General features: G+C 37.5%; 1 protein-coding gene across 2 annotated transcripts in view; it reads right to left on the minus strand.

Annotated features, from left to right (window-relative positions):
* Positions 1–24,972, minus strand: part of LOC150100223 (transmembrane protein 245) — a 282,836-nt gene that overhangs the window by 204,231 nt on the left and 53,633 nt on the right. For both annotated transcript variants that reach the window (XR_016549228.1, XM_090402358.1), the window contains exon 5: positions 15,772–15,920. Coding sequence is in view for 1 of the 2 variants with exons in the window: in XM_090402358.1 (XP_090258484.1) it covers positions 15,772–15,920 (149 nt within the window). In the remaining variant the exon portion in view is untranslated. The remainder of the gene's footprint in view (positions 1–15,771; positions 15,921–24,972) is intronic.

The following is a 24,972-nucleotide window of genomic DNA, read 5'->3' on the forward strand; positions in this document are numbered from 1 at the left end:
CTGAAACAAGAACTGAAAATCATTAGTGACACATTCATAAACAATTGCTATAACAAAAATACTGTCAATAAAATACTCTATAAAACCACAACAAAAACGAATCTAGATTACAGTAAAACCATAGCCATCCCATACATTAAAGGGTTATCAGAAAAAATCAACAGAATCCTACAACATTATAACCTCAATGCCACCTTTAAACCACCCACAAAACTTAAAACCATATTCAGCTCCTCTAAGGATCCTCTCCTCCCATTAGCACATCCTGGAGTCTATTGCATCTGCTGCACCTGTAACTTACCGTACATTGGTGAAACAGGACGGACAATCCCTATACGCAAGAAAGAACACATTAGACACATTAAATATAACCATTATGGTGAAGCAGGTCTCTCAGACCATGCACTTAACACCTTACACCAAATCAACTGGAAAAGCACCTGCTCCTTACATCGCACAAAAACATGGTACGAAAGAAAATTTAAAGAATCCTGTGAAATCCTGATAAACCACCCAAATATCAACAATAAAGATGGTATGAAAATTCCAAGGATCTGGATGGCACACATTCAGCCAACCTAATATGAAAGATTCAACATAAGTCAGGACTCTAGCCAATCAGCTAGTATTAGAAACCATTCCACTCCAACTGGCTGGAATGATGTTAATATATGTATATAGTAGACAACACAAATAATAGGACTCTAGTGTTGATGTATAATTTTTTTTTATTTTTTTTTCACCAGAGGTCAGGCCAACAATTGTGGTAGCGGTTAGTCAGTGTCTTTAACGAACCAGTATGATTGTAGTATAGCTTGTTTCTTGTGTATATTTGTACGCTCCAGAAGATGACCTTGACATAAAGGTCAAAACGTCGCATTGTAAAATTTTAGTAATATTAAACTAAAGTTTTTATTCAAACACGGTAGTTGTCTCCATAATTTCCAAAAATGCATTCAGATCACCGTGCAAGCCTAAAAGAAAGAAATCAGCATTGTCTTTACTTTTGACTTCTCCAAGCGACTTTTTTTTTCGATTGCCCCTCTTCTGGTGGTCTCCACTCAGCACTCTGGTGCTTTGTTTCGGACTCATACTCAAAATACTGGTCACGTTTCATCAACAGTAACGATCATTTCAAGGAAGTTTGAGTCCTTACGAGTGGTTTTAATGAGGTCCGTGCAGTGTTCAATTCGATACATTTTTTGGTCATCGGTCAACTTGTGGGGAACAAATCGTGAATTCAATTTACGAAGGCCCAAATTCTGGGTCAAAATGCTGTGCACAGTTGATTTTGGAATCCCCAATTCATCTTCAATCAATCTCATGGACGATTTCAGGTTTTCTTTGATGAAAGTGCACAACATTTTTTTTTTTGATGATAACTCTTCACTCAGACCAGTTTTAGGACGGCCTGGCTTTTCGTCGTCCTCAAGCATCTCATGACCACTTTGAAATCGCTTAAACCACTCATAAACTTGAGTACGGGATAAGCATTCATCACAGTATGTGTTTTGAAGCATTTGATGTGTTTCAGTAAAACTTTTACCAAGTTTGACACAAAAGTCAATCGCGACTCTGTGTTTGAAACTCATTTTTCGACCGTTTGTAAAAACATACTGTCACTCTTGGCACTATAACTCGGCTTCTAATGAAACAAATGCAATAAACAGTTGCATTTGTTTCAATAAAGGTTGCCACTTTCGACAACAAAAAGATACAACAGGTGGTGCCACTAGTTTCTTCTGTTTTTCGAAAAGTTCAGTTTCTTTTTGGACAGAGGGTATATTATGTGTGTGTGTAGCATTACTACAGAGAGAACTTACTACAGAATTCCTTGGCAACAGCATCATCATCAAATTCCTGACATGTAGCCTCAGGGAGTCGTATAGGATAGGAGATTAGGATAGTTCCATATGAAAAAGTTACATTGTTACTAACTACTATTGACAATTTTTCTTCAACTTAATCTTTCATCCATCAAGACTTCAATATTAACAGATATTATATTTCTGTCTTGTTAGGCACATTTTGCTGTATCAATCCATCTAGAGCTTGGTCTTCCTCTGGGTCTTTTTCCCACCAATCCTGTCAAAGAACACTTATTCTGCTAACCTTCCCTCTCTAATTCTGCTTAAATGACGATACAACCTCAGATTAACTCTGCAAACACATTCCTGAATGCTTATATCATCATGTTATTTCCTAATATCCTCATTTTTAATACGATACTGCGATTGATGCCATATGTTCACTCTCCTAATCTTTTTCAGAACTCTCATATCTGTGGTCTCCAGTTTTTGATCAAGTGTTTTATCTCAACTCCAACTCTCAGTTCCATAAGTTATTTTTGTAGATAAACTTATACGTTGGTAATACATAATTGTCAGATTTTAGGGAAGAACAACACACACTAGAATATTAGTTAAAAAAACTTTAATTACTACTTCCTATATTTCGGTAATGTTACATTACCATCTTCAGGGAAAAATAATGATATGTGCATGCAGACACTAACACTAAACAAATATGGCTGAAGAAAACAACTGAATTCGGTCCTAGAGTCCTAAAGGTGTCCCCTAATGGGCTAAATTGGGTTGTCTTGGCTTTAGGGCTGATGTTCTTATAACAAAGTTTCCCATATTTGGGGCAGTCTCATGCATCCAAATTTGTTGAGGTTTGGGGAGTTTTTTTTAGAGCTGAGGCTGATTCCAGGAACAATCTCTCATATTTATACTTGCTGTGGTGTAGTAAAGTGGCTTTCTTCCAACGTATTTTGTGGCAGGTGTCCAAAGCTATATAGGAAATATAGGAAGTATTAATTAAAGTTTTTTAATTAATATTCCATAAGTTAAAATTGGTTTTAACTTATGGAATAAGAAGAATAATAAGAACTGTATACAAGAAGAAGAACACTTCTTCTTGTATACAGCTAGTTCGTATTTGACTAATTTCTCTGTTATTCCATATACATTTATTCAATTGACTTTCTACCATACCAGCTTTGCTAATTCTGTAGTCCGTTTCCATATTTAATTTGCAATATTCACTAAAAAGTGTGCCTAAATAAAATGTTCTAGAGGCTCTCAATTCAGGATGCAGCTGATGTTTTCATTATTTCTGTCTATTTTCATTGTCTTTGTTTTATTAGTGCTGATTTACAAAACAAATTTATTACAGCAGTTACTCAATTTAGTATGGCAATCTGCAGACTTGCACTCGATTTATTTAGAAGGATAACATCATCTACATAAAGTAAAAAGGCTGAGATTAACATCTCCAATTCCGATATCAGCTTTAATATGAAGAAATATGAATAAAATAGAGAGAAATATGAATAAAATAATGAGAGTGAGGAGTATGGAAAGATTGAATGATAGTGAAGTATTTGGAGATGGTCTGAATTGGGAGGATGAATGGAAAATGAGAGTGGCTGACTTGCAGAGAGAGAGAGAGATGAGCTGAAAGAGCAGGTGGAATGTTTAGGAAATGAGACGAGAAGGGTAAAAGATGAGATTAGGCGAATGGAAGAGACGAATGCAAGGCGAATCAGAGTAGGAGTAAGAGAGAGTTATGGGAATGGTAGAAGAAGAGAGAATAGGAACAGTATAAGAGAGGGAATGAGAGAGAGAGTTATGGGAATGATAGGAGAGAATAGGAATAGTAGAATATGGGGATGATAGAACACCTCTTCTATCATTCCATAACTCTCCCTCATTCCCTCTAAGAGAGAATAGGAACAGTAGAAGAGAGGGAATGAGAGAGAGTTATGAAAATGGTAGAAGAGGAGAGAATAGGAACAGTAGAAGAGAGGGAATGAGAGAGTTATGAGATTGGTAGAAGAGGAGAAAACAGGAACAGTAGAAGAGAGGGGATGAGAGAGAGTTATGGGAATGGTAGAAGAGGAGAGAATAGGAACAGTAGAAGAGAGGGAATGAGAGAGGCTAATGGGAATGTTAGGAGAGAATAGGTACAGTAAAAGAGAGGGGAATGAGAGAGTGTTATGGGAATGTTAGAAGAGGAGAGGATAGGAACAGTAGAAGAGAGGGAATGAGAGAGTTATGAGGCTGGTAGAAGAGAGGGGAATGAGAGAGTGTTATGGGAATGTTAGAAGAAGAGAGAATAGGAAAAGTAGAAAAGAGGGAATGAGAGAAGAGGAGAGAATAGGAACAGTGGAAAAGGGAGAATGATAGAAGAGGAGAGAATGAATGAGAGGAATGCAAGGGAGCACTGGAACTAGGGATAGAGTGGTGTCAGGAAGGCAGGTAAGTAGGGGAACATGGTGAGAAAGTGTTAATGGAGAGAGAGAGAGGGGGGGGGATGCATGTGAGCAATCGAGGAACAGGATGGTGAGAGGTGTAATGTATGGAGACTCAATGATCCATGGTGTTCTAGATAGGATGCGTGAGGAGTATTTGCCTGGAGGAACAATAGAAAGTGTGGCTATGGCAATTAAGAGGGGGGGGGTGAAAGGGTGGATGAGATGATTGTGATGGTAGGAACAAATGACTTGACAGGTAATGTAAATTGGACAGCGAGATATGAGATTCTTATTTGAGGTTGTGTGAAAGAAGACACAGAGAGAAAAAATAGTGTGTGTGTGTTGCCTAGGTATGATAGTGAAGAGCTGAGCAGAAGAGCAGTAATATTGAATAACATAATAGCTAGAATGTGTCAGAAGAGAAGATTGGAATATGTGGATGCTTGGGGGGGGTGTTTGAGGACCTAGAGGAATTGTATGCAAGAGACCGCTTGCATTTGAATAAGGATGGGCATAGGCATGTTGAGAGATTGCTGTTCTGAATGAGTCGGTGCATCCCATGGTGGATGGTAGCAGGGATGAACTCTTGTGGGAATGGGTACTTGGGAGAAAGAGGACGATATCAGGTAACACTGAGCCCAATGGAGTCTAGAGAGGTAAATGCTGGGTATAGAAACAATGACATTTTTATGCCATACACCGATGCCAGGAGTATCCAGACAAAAGGAAAGGAATAGATTACGCTGATAGCAACAGCTTGGCCAAAGATTATTGGGATCACTGAGACGTGGTTGACAGAAGAGGATATACTAACAGGAATAGAAGTAGCAGGGCACAGCATTTTTCTGCAGGATACGAAGGAAAAGCATGGTGGTGGAGTACTGCTTATAATAAGTGATGACTTATGTCCCCTAAGAGTGAAGGCTTTGTAAGGCAGTGACATGATTTTGAAAGCACACGATGTGAGGTAGAGGTGAGCAGAACAGGATATTTAGTGGGGTGTTGCTACAAACCAAGGAGCACAGAGGGTGGGGACCAGGAGATGTTTAGACAGTTGAGCTTGGCAAGTGCAAGAAGAATGATTGTTATGGAAGATTTTAACTACAGCAGTATAAATTGGGGAGAGGAAGATGCATGCAGCAATAAGGGAATGGAATTTCTAGAATTCTTGGGGGACAAATGTCTTAGGCAACATGTAACAGAGGGAACAAGAGGTTCAAGAGTTTTGGATTTGGTTATAGCATCAGAAGAGTTGATAATAACTGAGGTGATATCTCTGCCACTAGTTGGAGAGAGTCAAAACATCCTGGTTTTGACTTGGAAAATGAATAGACATACAGGAGTATCAAAGAGACGGGAACGTATGTGGAATTATAAAGCAAGTGATTATAATAGTCTTAGACATCAACTTGGTGAAGTTTTGTGGAGGGAGGAATTGGAAGGCCAGGATATCATTAGTGAGTGGGAAATTGTGAAAGAATATTTGTTAGCAGCAATGGTAAGTTGTATACCACGAGTGAAGAAGAAAACAAAATTTGGAGTAAAGTGGATGACAAACAATATTAAACAGGAATTGCATACGAAAAAGAGTCTATGGAAGAGAGATAAGTAGACAGGTGAAGAGCAGATGCATGAAGAATATAAGACACAGGCCAAGAGAGTGACTAGTATGGTAAGGAAGGCAAAACTGGAATATGTGAAGAGATTGGCCCTAAGATCCAAAGAAAATCATAGGGAATTTTTAAATATGTGGCCAGATTTCTCATTTCTCCTCCTATGAGTAGGAGAAGAAATGACTGTGGAAGAATGATATTGTGGGATAAAAATGGGAATAGAGTGACTGATGCTGAGGACATAGTGGAATTGTTCAATGAACACTTTATTGGAGTATTTCATCCTGGAGGAGTAATTTTAATACTAGAGGGATAGGGCAGGTTTGAGGTTTAGAGGTGCAGGAGGAGAGTGTGTTCCAGATGCCGAGTACTCTAGATGTCAGTAAAGTTGTGGGACTGGATGGTATTTCACCATGAGTTTTGAGGGAATGTGCTAGAGAACTGACAGCTCCTTTGACCTGGCTTTTCAATGAAAGTCTGGCTACGGAGAAAGGTGCCCAGGGAATGGAAGGAAGGTAAGATAGTGCCATTGCATAAGAGTGGCAGCAAACTGGAAGTGTCTAATTATAGGCCAGTTTGTGTGTCATCAGTAGTTGTAAAGATCTCAGAGAAATTAGTGAGGGACTGTATAAAGCATTGGGCAGATGAGGGTAATGTTATTTGTGAGAGTCAACACGGATTTGTGAAGGGGCGCTCTTGTTTTGGTAATATGCTAGCCTTTTATAATAAAGTTACAAGAGCAGTAGATGAGGGAAAGGCATATACTGCCATTTTTTTGGATTTAGCGAAGGCATTTGACAGGGTGCCACATGATAAGCAGATATTTAAGTTGCAGCACATGGGTCTGGATGTCGGGTTGGTCAACTGGATTCAGGATTGGTTGTCCGATAGGTACCAGAGAGTGTGTATGGTGGGGGCAGTTTCAAGGAGGCAGAGGGTTACAAGTGGGGTCCCACAGGGTTCAGTACTGGGACCTATACTGTTTAACCTTTATATCAATGACGTTGTCAGTGGATTGCAAGGTGGAGAGTCAGTTGATTGCAGATGATGTGAAGCTGGGAAGGGTTATTAGTAATAGTGCAGATGTGGTAGCCCTGCAAGAGGATTTGAATAAGCTAGACAGATGGGCAAATGAATGGGGATATGTCGGTTTAATGCAGCAAAATGTAAAATGTAAGGTCTTGAGATTTGGGACACATCGATGGGATGCTGCATACGCTATTGGAGGAGCTATACTGGAGGAAGTAGGGGAGACAAGAGATCTGAGGTTGATGATTGAGAGAAACCAGAAATTTAGGGGACATATTGCAAAGGTAGTGAAGATAACATAGAGGATTGCTGCAATAATGAGAAGGATACTGACCAGCAGAGATAAAAGAGTTATCATTCCGTTGTATAAGACTCTGATCAGACCACACTTAGACTATTGTTCACAGATTTGGTCTCCAGGATTTGAAGGGGATAAATTAACTGTGGAAAGGGTACAAAGGCGGATAACAAAGATGGTTTCAGGACTGTACCATGTCAGTTATAAGGATCAGCTGAGGGAATGTGGACTGCAGAGTTTGGTGGATAGAAGAAGGAAAGGTGATATGATTAAGACTTTTAAACTGTTGAGAGGCGGTTACAGGGTTGACGCTGGGGAGTTCTTTCGCTTGGTTGAACAGCAGGAAAGAGTGATGACAAGAGGCCATCCCTGGAAGTTATGAAAGGAAACTGTTCGCAAGAGGGTGAGGAGTGGTTTCTTTGCATGGAGGGTGGTTGAACCATGGAATGATTTACCTGATGGAGTGGTGAGAGCGAGAACGGTCAATGAGTTTAAGGAGTGGTATGATAGTCAAACTTTTTTATTTTTCAACATTGTCTCCTTTGAGGTCTATACACTTAGTCCAATGATGCTCGAGTTTTTTGATCCCGTCCGTATAGTACAATTTGTCCAACTCTTCAAAATAGGCAGTTGTTTTGGCAATCACCTCATCGTTTGATGATAATCTCTTTCCTGTCAGCCATTTTTTCATGTTTGGAAATAGACAGTAGTCCAAGGGAGTCAAATCTGGAAGGGGGGGGGGAAGACTTCGTAGCTTAAATCGAACAATTTTGCAGTCACAATTACAGAAGAGTGAGCGGGTGCATTGTCGTGGTGAAAAAAAAATCTTCTTTTTCGCCAAGTGTGGTCGTTTTTCCTTTATTTCGTTATTTAAACGATCCGGCAAAGACGCATAACACACTCCAGTAATTGTTTTGCCTTTTTCCAAGAAGTCTATAAAGATTATGCCACAAGCATCCCAGAAGACGGTGGCCATAACCTTTCCTGCTGAAGGAATAGTTTTCACTTTCTTTGGTGCAGATTCCCCGCTTGCAATCCATTGTTTTGACTGTTCCTTAGTCTCAGGCTGGTAGTGATGAATCCATGTTTCATCCACTGTTATGAAACGATGCAAAAATTCCTCTCGATTCCATTGAAACAGCTTCAAGATGTCCTTGCAACAGTTCACACATTGACACTTTTATTATTATGTGACACCTCCAGGGAGTCTAAAGACTCATTGAGGGAGAGTGTGCCAACAGCATCGAACGATTTATCTCCTTCCAACTACTAGCCACACTCAAACTTGCTTAACTTTTTTTTTTTTTTTTTGCATGAGCCATTAGTAGCAGAGGCTCTACCAATCGACCAACCTTTGCCGGCAAAGGTTGGTCGATTTTGATCCAGTGTGAGCAAATTCGGCACCCATCTTGCTGATAGTTTTCTCATATGTAAATATTCATATAAAATATTATGTACATGGTCATTTGAGATGCCCACAGCCTTAGCAATTTCACGCACCTTCACTCTTCTATCATCCAACACCATATCATGTATTTTTCAATAATTTCTGGAGTAGTGACCTCAACAGGGCATCCAGAACATTCGGCGTCACTTGTGCTCATATGGCCACTTCGAAAGCTACTAAGCCACTTATAAACTATTCTAATCAAAGGTGCAGACTCACCGTAATGTTTATCAAGCTTAGATTTGATTTCCTGAGCCGTTTGCCATTCAAAAAGTAATGTTTAATCACTACGCACAAAATTCTTTCTCATCCATTTTTCACAAATCACGGTACTTGAATGATTCAAATGAACAGCAAACACAGAGTAATAGGTCTATCTGACTAAAACTTAGTGTGTGATCCTCCAACAGTTATCAGCAACTAAAAATAACCTTGATACGTACTTGGGGTGCCATCTCTTAGACTTTGCATTGACTTATCAAACAGCACTCATATTGTCTTAAAGTAAAAATCTGATCCTGCCAACTTCTAAGTTGGCAGGATCAGAGCCAGAATCCAGCTTGCTCTCCAAGATTCTATACCACAAAGTTTTGTAACCATTTTTCAGGTATATTTGCATAAATCTTACCAGGAACACTGAGTAGCAAAATTATTATTATTATTGTTGTGAGTCTGTGAAAATACTAGTGGTGGTAGTGGGCAGTAGATGGTGTTGGTGTAGACGCGATTTGCTGTAGTTGGTGGACTGAGTGGTGGAGACAGAAAGCTGTAGAGTAGGTGCCCTCCCTTGATTAGTATTTGGACTCCTTGGAGGTGTCACATAATAATAATAATTATTATTAAGAAAGACTTCCAGGTAGTCAGAGGCTCATCGAGAGAGCCCAGATACTACCCGCACCTGTTTTTGAATTCATTCACACTACTTCCACACACAATATCCAATGGCAATCTATTACAATCATGCACCACTCTATGAGCCACAATTCTGCTATAATTCAGGTGGTATAAGGGAGAATGTAGATGACATGCATCGGAAAATTAGTATGATGAGTTCAGGTCAAGTAATTATTTATGGGGGATTTCAACTACAAGAATATAGATTGGGAGGAGGAATTGTCACAGGCTGGGAAAAAAATGGAATTTATACAGATGCTAAGAGATAATTACCTGAGACAGCTTGTAATGGAGGGGACACGAGGTTCAAGAGTACTGGATCAAGAGTTCAAAAGTACTTCTCTTATTAAATCCATGCTGCCCATTTCTTTATGCAAGCCATGACCAATTTTTCCAAAATCTTCATCACCATTCCAGGGATACTGATAGGTCGATGGTTGGATACATCAATCTTTGGATATGCTTGTGCAATGGGATTACCATATAATTTTTCCACTCCTGTTGAACCTTCCCTGTTCTGAGACTCAAAGTATATAGCCTGGTCAAAGGAATAGCAAGTTCAGCTGAACACTCTTCTTAACATCCATGCCGATGTAAATATTCCTGTGAAATTCTCACATTCGGTTTTATAGATAAGTGCTATGAGAGCTCTACTTCAAATCATCTAGAATTCAACTCTCTAACAAGGCTTTCTGAATTATGCAGTGTTGCTGTAGCCACTAAACTCATACTCTATATTTCAGTATTTCCTGGTCAAATATCATATAATCTAATTGCATTTCCACATTTTACATTTTGGATGTTTTTTTTTGTTTCAAGCATTGATACATGTGTATATTTATTTCTGATTGCATTCTTGCTCGATGTTTCTATCATTCTGTTAACACTGCTCATTTCATTTAGCAATCTTTCCAAGTAATTATCCCAGACATCTAGAATATCTTTATATTCAAGTTTTCATGCACCCTTCATCATCTCTGATTCATTTTACAGTACTTTTCCTCAGTTTCTAAACTTTCTCAATAGTCTCCAGAATATTTTACCACCTTTCTGATGTTTATTTTCTATGTTCTTCCCATGTTCTTCAAAGTCTTCCTATGACTTTTGTTTAACTAGTTTTACACAATGCTTCATTTACTTAATTTTATTTATACTCCCAAGAACACAAGCTAACTACTTGGCAGGAACTTTTGATATGCTCTTTTTCCTTGACTTCCTCTTCAACTTCCAGAGTACACTATGGACTTCTTTTTTTCTATCACTGCAGATAAGCTCACAGCATGCTCTCTGGCAGAATCGTTCAATGTTGTCTTCTGGGTTTGTCAGTGAATCTCCAAGGTTTGGTTCTTGTTTTCAAACCCTTTCATTTTTTTCTTGAATGTTTCTATCATTCTGTTAGAATGATTAGAAACATTTTAGTCTACAATTCAACTCTGAAAGCTGTTCAACTTTGATTCATTTTAAAACTTTCTTATGCACTCTTTTTGGTCTCTAGAGCCAAGTGTCCAGACTATGTAAAAAATAAATAAAAAATATATATCAAAAGTTGATAAAAATTGAAAAAAAAAAAAAAAAATCCTTAGCCTACCCACACTACAAAATGTACTATAGGTTTGCAAATAACCTTTTATAGGTGGGAGCAACATAAAAAAAAGGTGATCACTTCAGATTTCAAATCCACTGTACACTCATGTGTCCTGAACAAGTGAAAAAACATCGCTATCAACAATAACATAGTCAATGAGACTTCTCTTATTTCTTGCATTGTCTGTCCATGTGAATTTATGCACATTTTTAAGTTGGAACATGGTGTTAGTAAGAACTAGTCCATGTCCTGAATAGAAATCCAGCAGGTACTTATTATTAGCTTTGCTCTTTTCTTCAGGTTTTCCAAAAACATTTCTATATGTCTGTTAATCATTTCCTACTCTGCTATATATATATGTCCAACATGGATAATCTTTTCCTTTTTTGTTGTGTGTTGCCTTCTTTAATACCACGAAAAATTCCTCCAGTAATAGAACCTTCTGCAGGAACATAGACAAAAATAAGTATCTTAATGTCCGGTTTCCCATTCTGATATTTGCTGCATCACTCTACTTGACCATTCAAGGTTATCATCATATTTTGTGTTGATACTGTAGCTGCTCCTTTTCCCTAATCTAATTGCCTGAATATAACATCTTGTATTTGGTGCTTAGAAAGATTTCATCTGTTTTTATCTTCTTTGTTTCAGTAACAGCTATTATGTCAATCTGGTACTAATCCAATTCTTCTATTAATTCCATTTCTTTTCCATTGATGCTTCTTATGTTGATCATGCCAATCTTCAGCTCTGCTGAAGAATGTAAACCTATAGTACATTCGTATCATGGTGGGTTAAATATTTCTTTTCTACTTTTATTGGTTTTATATATATATATATATATATATATGTAGAAAGTATTTTACCTTGGGTTTAATAAATGTTAAAGATACCAAACTATTTTAAACCTGGTTTTACTCCATTTCTCAAGTAAGCAAACAGACAAGTAAGTCAAGTTTGCGCCTGCAAGTATTGCAGTCTAGGTGACCCCACACGTAGTGCAATTCAAGGCAACTCATGGTAAAGGTGGATGAGCTCTGATCACTATTCTTAATATTCACCCTTAATGCAGACTTGCAATACTTGCAAGCGCAAACTTGACTTACTTGTCTGTTTGCTTACTTGGGAAATGGAGTAAAACCAGGTTCAAAATAGCTTGGTATCTTTAACATTTATTATACCCAAGGTAAAATACTTTCTACATCTATCTCTCATCCTGAGATTTTTATTTAATAAGGTAATTTTATTTAATTACCTTATGGTAACTTGTTCTGGTAAAATACTTATAAGCTCTGTATTACTAAAATCTTGGTATTTCTAGCCTGGCTCCCACTGATGAGACCTCAATAAAGGTCAAAAACGGTCTGGGTAGTTGCCCCTTGCCTTTAATACATAGCATCATACATCTCCTCCAGGAGATGCGCTTTGCATTAAGGGTAAATATTAAGAATAGTGATCATAGCTTATCCACCTTTACCACGAGTTGCCTTGACTTGCACTACGTGTGGGGTCACCTAGACTTGCAATAATTGCAGGTGCAAACTTGACTTACTTGTCTGTTTGCTTACTTGGGAAATGGAGCAAAACCAGGTTTAAAATAGCCTGGTATCTTTAACACACACACACACACACACACACACACATACATACATATGTGTGTGTGTGTGTGTGTGTGTGTGTTGTATTTTCATGCATTTTTACCTAGTACAGAAAGAAGCCTGATCTAGAAACGAAACAATGAATTTTTTCAAGTCACTTCATGCTTGCTTCCAACATACGTGGACTGTCAATAAGCTGACATTCAAAAAAAAAAAAAAAGTAGAAAAAGCATTGGACATCATGCAAAAGAATTCTGTGAGAGAACACAATTTGCAGTGATCACCTTCAAAGTAAAAAAAAATGTGTCATTTCCCAATATTATTAAGACAATCAGATTACTTAATCGATAGGCCTCTCACCTATACAGTTTCAGATTCTCTCATGTGTAGTTCCAATCCAATGGTTAGTGAATGGCATCCACTCAGAGATTATTAAATAGGCTATACTAAACTATCAAAATCAAAAAAACACAGAGTACAGCAATACCTCGCATAGTTCGGCTTCGATCAGTCCAAATTCACTACAGTCCGGTTTTAAATCCTAAAAATTTAGTATACAAAATTATTTTTTTTATACATAAATGTTTGGTTTTTTCTCTTTATACAGTCAAGTCTCTGTTTGTGCGGTTTATTTTTATGCAGTTTTAAAGTTATGTGACATAGATATTTAAATTTTTTCGGGTATTCCCCGTTGTATATGTATGTACTTAGACTCAGCGAGAATATAAACGCGGCATTATGTTCAATGTCTTAATATGTAAGCTATGTATAGTACGAGTAAGCAGTGGACGTTTGTGAACTTTAATGTTGAATTAGCTTCTATGTCTATCAGTTTTCAATGCACAAATCTACAGTAAAGTTGATTTGTGATAATGAAATTTTAATCCCATTTAAAAAACTACATAATGAGTGCAAAAAGAAAACGTGAAAGTGATCCTGTTACCAAGAAACGTAAATGGCTCACTTTAGAACAAAAGCTCAATATAATCAAGCTTCATGAAGAAGGTGCATCCTTTGCTAAAACAGGCTGTGAAAAAGGAATGGGCAAGTCATCAGTTCGAAAACTTATCAAAAAAAAAAAAGATCAATCCAAATCGCAAGGTATGGCTACAGTTTCTTATTTATCAAAAATAGCACTCGAATAGTAAATATGGAGCGGCTATTATCCACATGGATCGAAGACAACTCAAAAGCGAGTTCCGCTTAGTCAAATGGAAATTCAAGCCAAAGCATTAAGTCTTTACAATGACTTGAAGATTATCGATGATATAGAAAACGAAGGTGAAGGAACTAGTAAAAATTTTACGGCAAGTCGTGGGTGGTGTTTTCATTTTAGGCAACGAACTGGTATTCACAATGTTCGTATTGTTGGCTAATCTGCCAGTGCAGATGAAGAGGCTGCATATCCGGAGGAATTGAGTGAAATCATAAAAAAAGGTGGCTACAAAGATGAACAAATATTTAACGTTGATGAAATGAGATTATTCTGGAAAAAGTTGCCGTCACACACTTTTATAGCAGCCAATGAAAAGTCATGCCCTCGATATAAAATTTCAAAAGACCATCTCACACTGTTATTAGGTGGAAATGCGGCAGGGGATATCAAATTAAAACCAATGCTTGTGTACCGTGCAGGAAATCCTACAGCTCTTAAAAATGTATCAAAAAAATAATCTCCCAGTGTTGTGGCATTCAAATAAGAAAGCATGAGTCACAAGAGTTTTATTTGAAGATTGGTTGACCAACTATTTTTGCCCTACAACAGAACGTTATTACAGAGAAAAAGGATTAGATTTTAAGATTTTATTGTTCTTAGATAATGCCCCTAGTCACCCGACTGGTCTTTGTGATTTAAATAAAAATGTACAAATAACTTTTCTTCCACAAAATACAACGTCGGTGATCCAACCAATGGATCACGGTGTCAATGCGACATTTAAGTCCTATTATTCGCACCGCACATTTTCGCAAGCCATAAAAGCTACGACAGGAGAAAATGCGCCTATTTTAACAGAATTCTGGAAGAGCTACAACATCAGAAATGTTATCGAAAATATAGGCAAAGCATGCTATGAATCAACGGCAAGCAATATGAGAGCAGTATGGAAACATATCATACCACATTGCGTAAACAATTTCATTGGTTTTGAAACTCATTTTGCTGAAGTCACTAATAACATAGTGGAAATTGGACAGCAACTTGGTTTCAAAGAGTTAGATTCCGTCAATGTAATTGAGTGCATTGAATCGAACACTAATGAACTGGATAATGAAACACTTATTAACATGGATGAACAACGAGCTCATGAAGAGCAGGAGAACAACAGACAACGACGACTGTGTTGAAGTGCCTGCACTAGAATTAACAGCTGAACAACTATCAAAAATTATTGGAATGGCTGAAACCTTGTTTCAACCATTCCATATTATGGAAGTTGATCCCAATATTGAACGAAGCCTTACAATTCGCCGAACAATAAACAATGCAATGCGTTGCTACAAAGAAATGCATGAAGAGAAAAAAACCAAAGAAGAAAAAACGTGCAGACATCGATATTGCAATTTTTAGAGAATAAAAAATGAATTACGAAAAACATGTATTTTTTTGTTTCATTATTTTTGATAAAGACATTTGAATTTATTAATCTCGTTTTATTTATTGAAAAACAGGGAGAATATATTTTTTTTAAACCAATTATCATTTTTTGTATGTACTGTATTTAGTTCCTCGATTACCCAGACTATGCGAGGTATTGCTGTATATTATTATTTAGATACCAATTTATGTTTTGCTTTACGCATTATTATTTGTTATGAAAAACTATTTTAGGACTAATCGTGTTTGTGTTAAAAACTATTTGCAGTAGCATTTTCCTGTGAAAGTTTCTCAGGAAAATGCTGAGAAATTTAGCTGAGAAAGTATTTCAACTGCAGCAAAGGAACATACCTCTCTCCATAAACAGTATTTACTCTACAGAAGCATGCAAACATAGTAGTACATTTCATTCAAGCCTTTATATTTAGATAAGTTTTTCAAATAATAACATACTTTCCTATCACCTTGAATCATTAACTTCCAGAGGCCTCGTAATGGAGAAGGCACTAGAGCATCTTTTCTAACATCACACCATTTTCTAAATGATTCCCAAGTACTACACAACCTTGTTTCCAAGAAACGGCGTAATCCAAAATGGTGAGCTACATATTAACAAATGAATACTATAGAACTATTCACATATGAAACTTAGCATAAACATAAAATTATAAAATTTATATTTCACATTCCCCTCTCCCAGCCATCACGTCTCTCTCTCTCTCTCTCTCTCACACACACATACACACACAATTTATCCGTTCATGCACAATGGCATACTATTTTCACATTTAGCCAAATCATTATGTAAGTAAGAACTAGTCTATAAAGGTTTAACCAGTAAAAGTTAAAACTTTTTATTGAAATCTTAATGCTTTTGTAATAAAAGCATATCAGATAATTCCAAATAAAAGTATCTGGTATCTTTTAATTTTTTTTTACTTCTATCATTAGTATTTATATTGAATCACTTAAAATATATTATTTATTAATATATTTAACATATTATCTGTAAAAACATTTTCAGAAAAGATTTTTTATTTATTTATTTTTTTACAAGAAACACTATGGTGTTAAAGCTGTAATTATTGTTAGTCTGTCTGTGCAGTTAGCCTAGTGGCTTTGTGCTTCGCAACCATATGCCTGGGAAAGGAGTATCCTAGGTTCGATCCCTGTCGATGACATGAGAAGCTTAAGGATCTTCCTCGGCCATAGCCAAGTTATCCGGTCTTGGGCATGGACAGCAGGGTTTTTTCCACCAGTTTATCTGGGGTTTTTCATCCTGCAAGCAGGCAAACCGGTGTAGTGAACACACACACACACAGATTACAGTCAGGAATAATTTGAGTGAACATGGCGATCATGTTGAGTTATGCTAGAAAATGTGTTTTTATATTAAAGTATAGTGTGGCTTTTTGTCTCAAATTGTGCTGCAGTTGTGCTTCAGTTGGACACAAGTGTCCTTCAGTGGTGTTATTGTTTGAAACTTTGTTGTATCTATTGTGTTTTCGCTGCTGTTTGTTTCACTACTTCAGCATCTAAAAATTATTATTATTATTATTACATAACACCTCCAGGGAGTCCAAAGACTCATCGAGGGAGAACACCTGCTCTAAAATTTTCCATCTCCACCACTCCACTAACTGCAGCTACCTTCATCGCCTATACCAGCGCCATCTACTGCCGACTAACACCACTATTTTCACAGACAATCACAAACATCCATGCCCATGGTGGGATTCGAACCCGCAGCCTTTTGGCTGGAGAGTGGATACGCTAACCACCTTGGTTAGCGTATCCACTCTTGGTTGCCACCAGCTTGTTTGGCCGAGTGGTTAGCATATATACGTCTAACAAGAGACGTATGTCAGTGGCTCGGTTGCCATCTTAGTTGGCCGTCTTGGTTGCCGCCGGCTTGATTGGCCGAGTGGTTAGCGTATATACGTTCAACAAGAGACGTATGTCAGTGGCTCGGACAACTTCTATACGAAAGTCTGGCTCTACATTGGATTTTTCACAATGGATTCGTTGTGGAAATTGCTATATGTATGCACCGAAGAATGTGAAAGATCTGTGGACTGTTTGGCTAAATGAGAAGAATGAAAACGTTGACGTAGGTGAGAAGTGTAGGGATAGGCTGGAGCAATTAGGAATGAAAGCAGACGTCGGGACCGTAGTGGAAGAACTTCGGCAGGAGTTCATGAAAATGAAAAGTGACCATCTTCTGCAAGAGAAATTGGAAGTGCTCAGTAAGGAGGTTCTGGAAATTAAAACTGAGTTAAATGTGCTGAATAGAGAAATTAGGACTATGGAGATTACTTTAGCTGAAGTAATTAGATTAAGTATGGGAGAGTCTTTGGTGATTGATGAAGTAATAAATAGTATGGGAGTGATTGGGAGTCAACAGAATGAAAGCACAAGAGGTCTAGAAGAAACAAGATGTCGTGAGAGTGAGGGAGTAAGTAAAAGAGCGTTGAGTAATGAAACTAGGAGAGTCATGCTGAATAGCATAGAAAATGAGGCAGCAAGTGATGCTTGTTTGGACTTGAATGAAGTTATGAGTGGTACAATATATGGTGATTCTATGATTAAGGGCATGGAGAGCGGTTTGCCTGAGGAGTGCTTGGCTGGTGGAACAATAGAGAGAGTGGCTTCAGCAATAAAGAGAGGACATGATGCAGAAAAGATGATAGTTATAGTGAGTACAAATGACCTGAATGGTAGTAAAAATTGGGTAGCAAAAGATTTAAGAGCATTGTTAGATATTGTGAAGAAGAAAAGTGTCAAAGGGAGGATAGTGTATGTGCTGCTGCTCATTTTGACAATTATGAGTTCAGTAGACGAGCAATGATAATGAATGATATGATTGCAAGAATGTGCAAAAAAGAGGTCTGGAATTTGTTGATGTCTGGAGTGTGTTTGAAGGCAAAGGACAGCTGTATGCAAGAGATGGGTTGCATCTGAACATGGAAGGCCATAAGCGATTGAAGAAGTTACTGTTTTCTGAACAAGTTGCGGTAATTGGGCAGGGAAACTAAAATTGAAAAGTTGAGTGTAAGAAGGAGAAACTTAAGCAGTGATTGTATATTTGTTGATCCTTATTCGCAGAATAAGGATCAACAAATATACAATCACTGAATTGCAGAATAGAGTGGATAAAAATCAGCATGGTACTACTGAAATTAGTGACATGTATATCAGTTCTAAAGCTGGTACAAGAACTAAAGGGAATCTGCAATTTTTTATACTAATGCAAGGAGCATTCAAAATAAGAGGGAAGAATTTTTGACATTAGTCAGTGTAATTTCACCAAAAGTTGTAGGCATTAGTGAAACTTGGCTGTCAGAAGATGTGGATACTGGAATTGAATGTGATAAGCACAGTATTTTCAGGGAGGATAGAGAAGATAGAATGGGGGAGGAGTACTGTTGATGATAGCTGATGAATTGCAGCCAAAGAAAGTAGTATATCAAGATGATAGACATGTGAATGACATTGAATTTAGTTTAATCCTTTATCCAAGTGTGAGCAAACAAAGTTTGCGCCTGAAAGTATCTTTCGGAACTGGGTTAAGGTGGTACACACCAGGGCAACTCGTTGCAAAGGTGGAGCAAGCTACCAACACTCCTATCCTAGTATCTCCTATAATGCAAAACACATCTCCTTGCGGATATGTCTATTGTTATGCATTAAGGGAAGGGCCACTACCCAGACCGGTTTCGACCTTTATTGAGGTCTCTTCAGTGGGAGCCAGGCCCAAGTCGAGATATCAGGCAGAAGCATTTGTAGGTCATCTCCACCTATAGGAATTGCCAATTGGTGTGCCACCCTTTTTTTAATAAATTACTCTGGATTTAGAGAAAGATGTTGAAAGTTTATTTTCCACTTGGTTAGAGTATAATAAATTTAGTTTAATCCTTTATCCAAGTGTGAGCAAACAAAGTTTGCGCCTGAAAGTATCTTCAGGACTGGGTTAAGGTGGTACACACCAGGGCAACTCGTTGCAAAGGTGGAGCAAGCTACCATAAAATAAACTTTCAACATCTTTCTCTAAATCCAGAGTAATTTATTAAAAAAAGGGTGGCACACCAATTGGCAATTCCTATAGGTGGAGATGACCTGCAAATGCTTCTGCCTGATATCTCGACTTGGGCCTGGCTCCCACTGAAGAGACCTCAATAAAGGTCGAAACCGGTCTGGGTAGTGGCCCTTCCCTTAATGCATAACAATAGACATATCCGCAAGGAGATGTGTTTTGCATTATAGGAGATACTAGGATAGGAGTGTTGGTAGCTTGCTCCACCTTTGCAACGAGTTGCCCTGGTGTGTACCACCTTAACCCAGTCCTGAAGATACTTTCAGGCGCAAACTTTGTTTGCTCACACTTGGATAAAGGATTAAACTAAATTTATTATACTCTAACCAAGTGGAAAATAAACTTTCAACATCTTTCTCTAAATCCAGAGTAATTTATTAAAAAAAGGGTGGCACACCAATTGGCAATTCCTATAGGTGGAGATGACCTGCAAATGCTTCTGCCTGATATCTCGACTTGGGCCTGGCTCCCACTGAAGAGACCTCAATAAAGGTCGAAACCGGTCTGGGTAGTGGCCCTTCCCTTAATGCATAACAATAGACATATCCGCAAGGAGATGTGTTTTGCATTATAGGAGATACTAGGATAGGAGTGTTGGTAGCTTGCTCCACCTTTGCAACGAGTTGCCCTGGTGTGTACCACCTTAACCCAGTCCTGAAGATACTTTCAGGCGCAAACTTTGTTTGCTCACACTTGGATAAAGGATTAAACTAAATTTATTATAATGTGAATGACAGTTCATTTGAGGCAGTCTGGTGGGAAATCTGAATATTTGGTTGCTGCTATAGGACAGGGTACAGGAGGTACAGGGGGTGATAATGAAATCATGCATCAGCAAATTAGCGCAATGAGTGCAAGGTTAGTGATTATTATGGGGGAATTTTAATTATGGTGATATCAATTGGAAGGAGGAAATATCATGTGGCAAAAAGGAAACGGAATTCATACATCTTCTACGAGATAATTACTTGAAACAGCACATAACTGAAGGGACATGTGGTGTGAGTGTGTTGGATCTGGTCATTGGTTCAGAGGATATATATAAGTAAGGTGTCCTCGTTATCTCCAATTGGTGAGAGAGATCATGTGGTATTGACTTGGGAGATTGCAAAATTTGTGGATTTCTCTCTTAAGAAGGTGGGGGGTATATATGGAACTACAGGTTAGGCAATTATAACAAGCTTCGGAGTAAGCTTACAGCCGTCCCATGGCAGAACATATTGCAGGGGAAAGATGTTAGCAGTGCATGGGATAAAATCAGCAGGTATCTGAGTAAGGCAATATCAGAATGTATCCCCATGGTCAGGAAGACAAACAAGGTAGGCGCTAGGTGGATGAGTAGTATTAAGCTTGATCTGCCATGAGCAGTACAAGGCTCAAGCTAGGAAGGTTATCAGCATAGTAAGAAAAGTTAAATCAGATTATGAGAAGACCTTAGCCAAGGAGATCAAGGGTAATCCCAAAGAGTTCTTCCACTTTGTGGCAAGTAAAAGGAAGAATGACTTCAGAAGGATAACTTTAGTGGGTGCTGATGGTATTGAGGTGACCAATTCAGATGTAATAGTCGAATTACTGAGTGATCACTTTTCAAAAGTCTATCACCCAAGTGAGGATATCTCTGTACCTGTAGCAATAGTCTATCAATGTGAGTATTGAAGTTAATAAATCAGAGGTACTTAGGTATACTGCAAAATTTAAATGCAAACATTGCTGTAGGTTTAGATGGAATATCAGCTCAAGTGTTGCATGAATGTGCAAAGGAATTGTCAATGCCTCTTACTTGGTTATTTAACTTAAGTTTGAACTCTGGTATGATCCCTAGGGAGTGGAAGGAAGGCAAAGTAGTTCCTTTTCATAAAGGTGGCTCTAAAACTGCGGTAGTTAATTACAGACCAATCACCATCTCGGGAGTGGTGGTGGTAAAAGTATTGGAAAAGTTGGTTAAAGACAAAATTCAAGAATGGGTGCATCAGGATATGATACTCTATAGGGGCCAACATGGTTTTGTTAAAGGTCGATCCTGTTTTAGCAATTTATTAGCTTTTTATAATAGAATGACATCTGAGTTAAACAAAGGGAATGACTACACAGTGGTACTTCTGGATTTTGCTAAGGCTTTTGACAGGATACCCCCATGGAACACTGTTGCACAAATTGGAGCAGATGGGGATGGATACTAAACTGGTGATATGGATAAGAGAATGGTTCAGGGAGAGAGACCAGAAAGTGGTGTATGGAGGAGCAGAGTCCAGGATGAGGCAGGTGACCAGTGGTGTGCCTCAGGACTCTATGCTTGGGCCATTGTTGTTTAATTTGTACGTAAATGATATAGGAAAAATGCTTAAAGGGAGATATTCAGTTGTTTGCTGATGATGCAAAGTTGGGTAGCGCAATAAAAAAATCAAGCTGATGTTGAGAGTTTGCAGGATGATTTAAATAAGCTGGCAAAATGGGCAAAAGGTAATGGATGTCAGTTCAATGTGGAAAAGTGTCAAGTTATGCATTTTAGGATTAAAATTCATTTTAGAAATTATGGACTTCACAACTGTGTTATAAATAACTCTTTTAATATCCCGACGTTTCGATCTTCATATTAAGATCATCATCTGGAGCATATACAAATATACAGGACAAGCTAAGTTACATTACATACAGTAAGCTAGAGAAACATTGAATTGATTACAAGTTATTCTACTGGCATGACCTCTAGTGAAAAAAAAAAAAAATTTAATTATTTATAAACTACATCAAGCTAAATTCTATTTATGATAACATGAATAAACATTCTTTCTTACAGATAGTTTTCTTTCAGTAACAATGATGTCCTATTTTTAGCATTACAACTGTTATTTTTTATTTAGGATCCTGGATTTTCTATACTCCTGTTTATAGTTGCTCTTAGAGAGGAAGGATCCGTGGGTCGAATATATGCCTTCCATGTGTTTGAGATTTTTAGACCATCATTATGGTTCAGATTGGGGTGGTTGGTAATAATCTCACAGGCTTCCCTAAATTTGTGTTCGTATCATGTTTTGTGTGATGTAGACAACTAGTGCTTTTCCAGTCAATTCTATGTAAGGTGTTCACGGGCATGATCAGAAAGGCCAGCTTCACCATAATTATTATATTTAATGTGTCGTTTATGTTCTTTTTGTCTGATAGGAATTGTGCATCCTGTTTCTCCTATATATGGTATGTTACAGATGCAATAAATACAGTATACTCCAGGGTGGGCCAGCTGAGGGAGTGGGTCTTTGGATGAGTTGAGAAAGCGTTTTAATTTTGCAGGAGGCTTAAAGGTGGCTTTGAGGTTGTATTTTTGTAATATTCTGTTTATTTTATCTGATGTCCCTTTAATGTAAGGAATGGTTACAGTTTTATTGTAGTCTGGTTTGTCTTCGTTTTTTATTGAAGTCTTGTAGAGAATTTTGTTAATAGTGTTTTGGCTGTACCCATTTTTTTGAAAAGTATTGCTGATAACTTTAAATTCGTGAAAGCACTAGTTGTCTACATCACACCAAAACTTGGTATGAATGCAAATTTAAGGAAGTCTGTGAGATTATTACCAACCACCCCAATCTGAACAATAATGATGGTCTAAAAATCCCAAACATATGGAAGGCATATATTCGACCCACGGAACCTTCCTCTCTAAGAGCAACTATAAACAGGAGTATAGAAAATCCAGGATCCTAAATTAAAAATAACAATTGTAATGCTAAAAATAGGACATCATTGTTACTGAAAGAAAACTATCAGTAAGAAAGAATGTTTATTCATGTTATCATAAATAGAATTTAGCTTGATGTAGTTTATAAATAATTAATTTTTTTTTTTTTCACTAGAGGTCATGCCACTTTTGATCAATTCATTGTTTCTCTAGCTTACTGTATGTGATGTAACTTAGCTTGTCCTGTATATTTGTATATGCTCCAGATGATGATCTTAATATGAAGATCGAAACGTCGGGATATTAAAAGAGTTATTTATAACACGGTTGTAAAGTTCATAATTTCTAAAATGAATGCTGATCACCGTGTAATACTAAAAGAAAGGATTTTGAATTAAAAGATTACCAGCTGTGTACTACACTGATGGAACAGTACTCCAGGAGATTGATGAGACAAGGGACTGGGGGATGTTGGTGGATAGGGAGATGAAGTTCAGGGGACACATTGCTAAGGTGTCCAAGATTGCACATAAGATTACTTGGTTATTGAGGAACACACTAACATCCAGAGATAAAGAGGTTATTATTCCCTTTATAAGGCATTGATACTTCCACACTGTGCTCAGGGCTGTTACCTGGATTTCTTGGAGATGAGGAGGTTGTGGAGAGGGTTGAGAGGAGAGTGACTGAGTTGGTGAGTGATGTAAAAAATGCTCCCTACATTGATAGATTGAGAACTTGTGGATTGCAGAGGTTGGTTGATAGGCAGAGAAGAAGGGATATGATAGAAACATTTAAATTACTAAAAGGTTTTTATAAGATTGATGCAGAGGAAATGTTTCAGCTGTGTGATAGTGATGGAAGAACAAGAGGTCATTCCTGGAAATTAAGGAAAAGGAATGCATTGCCTGACTCAGTTGTGAGTTCTTCATCTGTAAATGAATTCAAGAAGAGATGATAGATATTGTTTTGATAGTTTGGGTCTCCCACGATGAGTCTACTGACTCCATGATAATAATAATAATACCCATAATAATAATAATACTGACCCAGCCATAGGCCTGATTCGTCAGCTATGCCAGTTCTGGAGGCCAGATAAAATTTGGAGGACTGAGATGGTGCCGTACGTTCCCGTAAAGGGAACTCACGGCCGCTGTATCATCATACAATAATTAATTAATTAATTGTTAGTCTCAGAAGCCAGTCAGTAAAGGCCAATGCTTATTTACTGAAATGTTGCAGGTCTGAATCCCACTTATGGAATGGATGTTTATGAAAGGCTGGCAAAGCTTATACAGGGGATTAAGTTTATTAGGATTGTCTTTTATATATATAAATCAAAACATATTAATGTCCAAAAATTTAGAAGTATTATTTTTATATTAAAAATACCATCATTTAACTTGCTTAAACCAAAGTCGTTACTTAATCTTATATTGTTACTATTTTGCCATATTGCCATAAATTGATACTGAGTATATGTATGTGATCTTTCACATTCTGCCTAAAATTCTAAAAACTTACCTTATGTTTAGCTGTGTTCTCTTTTTGTCTAAAGATAAATTCTGTCATTAACTGTAAAAGATTTTTCACTTGGTTACAAAGAAAATTATAGTTTACAAGAAATTATATTCTTGTTTAATTCTTTATCCAAGTATAAGAAAACAAAGTTTACATGTGAAGTTTCTTCACATCTAGGCTACTTGTATATAGAGGCTGTTGACTTCACACCAATTTGCTTTAGTATCCCATAATGGGAAAGAAAAAAAAAACTTCCTGTTTGACATGTATATTGCTATGCATTATAAGAAAGGGGTCACTACCCAAACAGTTCTGATCTTTATTGAGGTCTCATAACTGGGAGCCTGACCTAGGAAGATACCAAGGCAGA

This window comes from Typopeltis vanoorti, chromosome 13 (assembly GCF_054136105.1).
Source record: "Typopeltis vanoorti isolate ZY-2024b chromosome 13, IOZ_Tvanoo_1.0, whole genome shotgun sequence".
Lineage (NCBI taxonomy): Eukaryota > Metazoa > Arthropoda > Arachnida > Uropygi > Thelyphonidae > Typopeltis > Typopeltis vanoorti.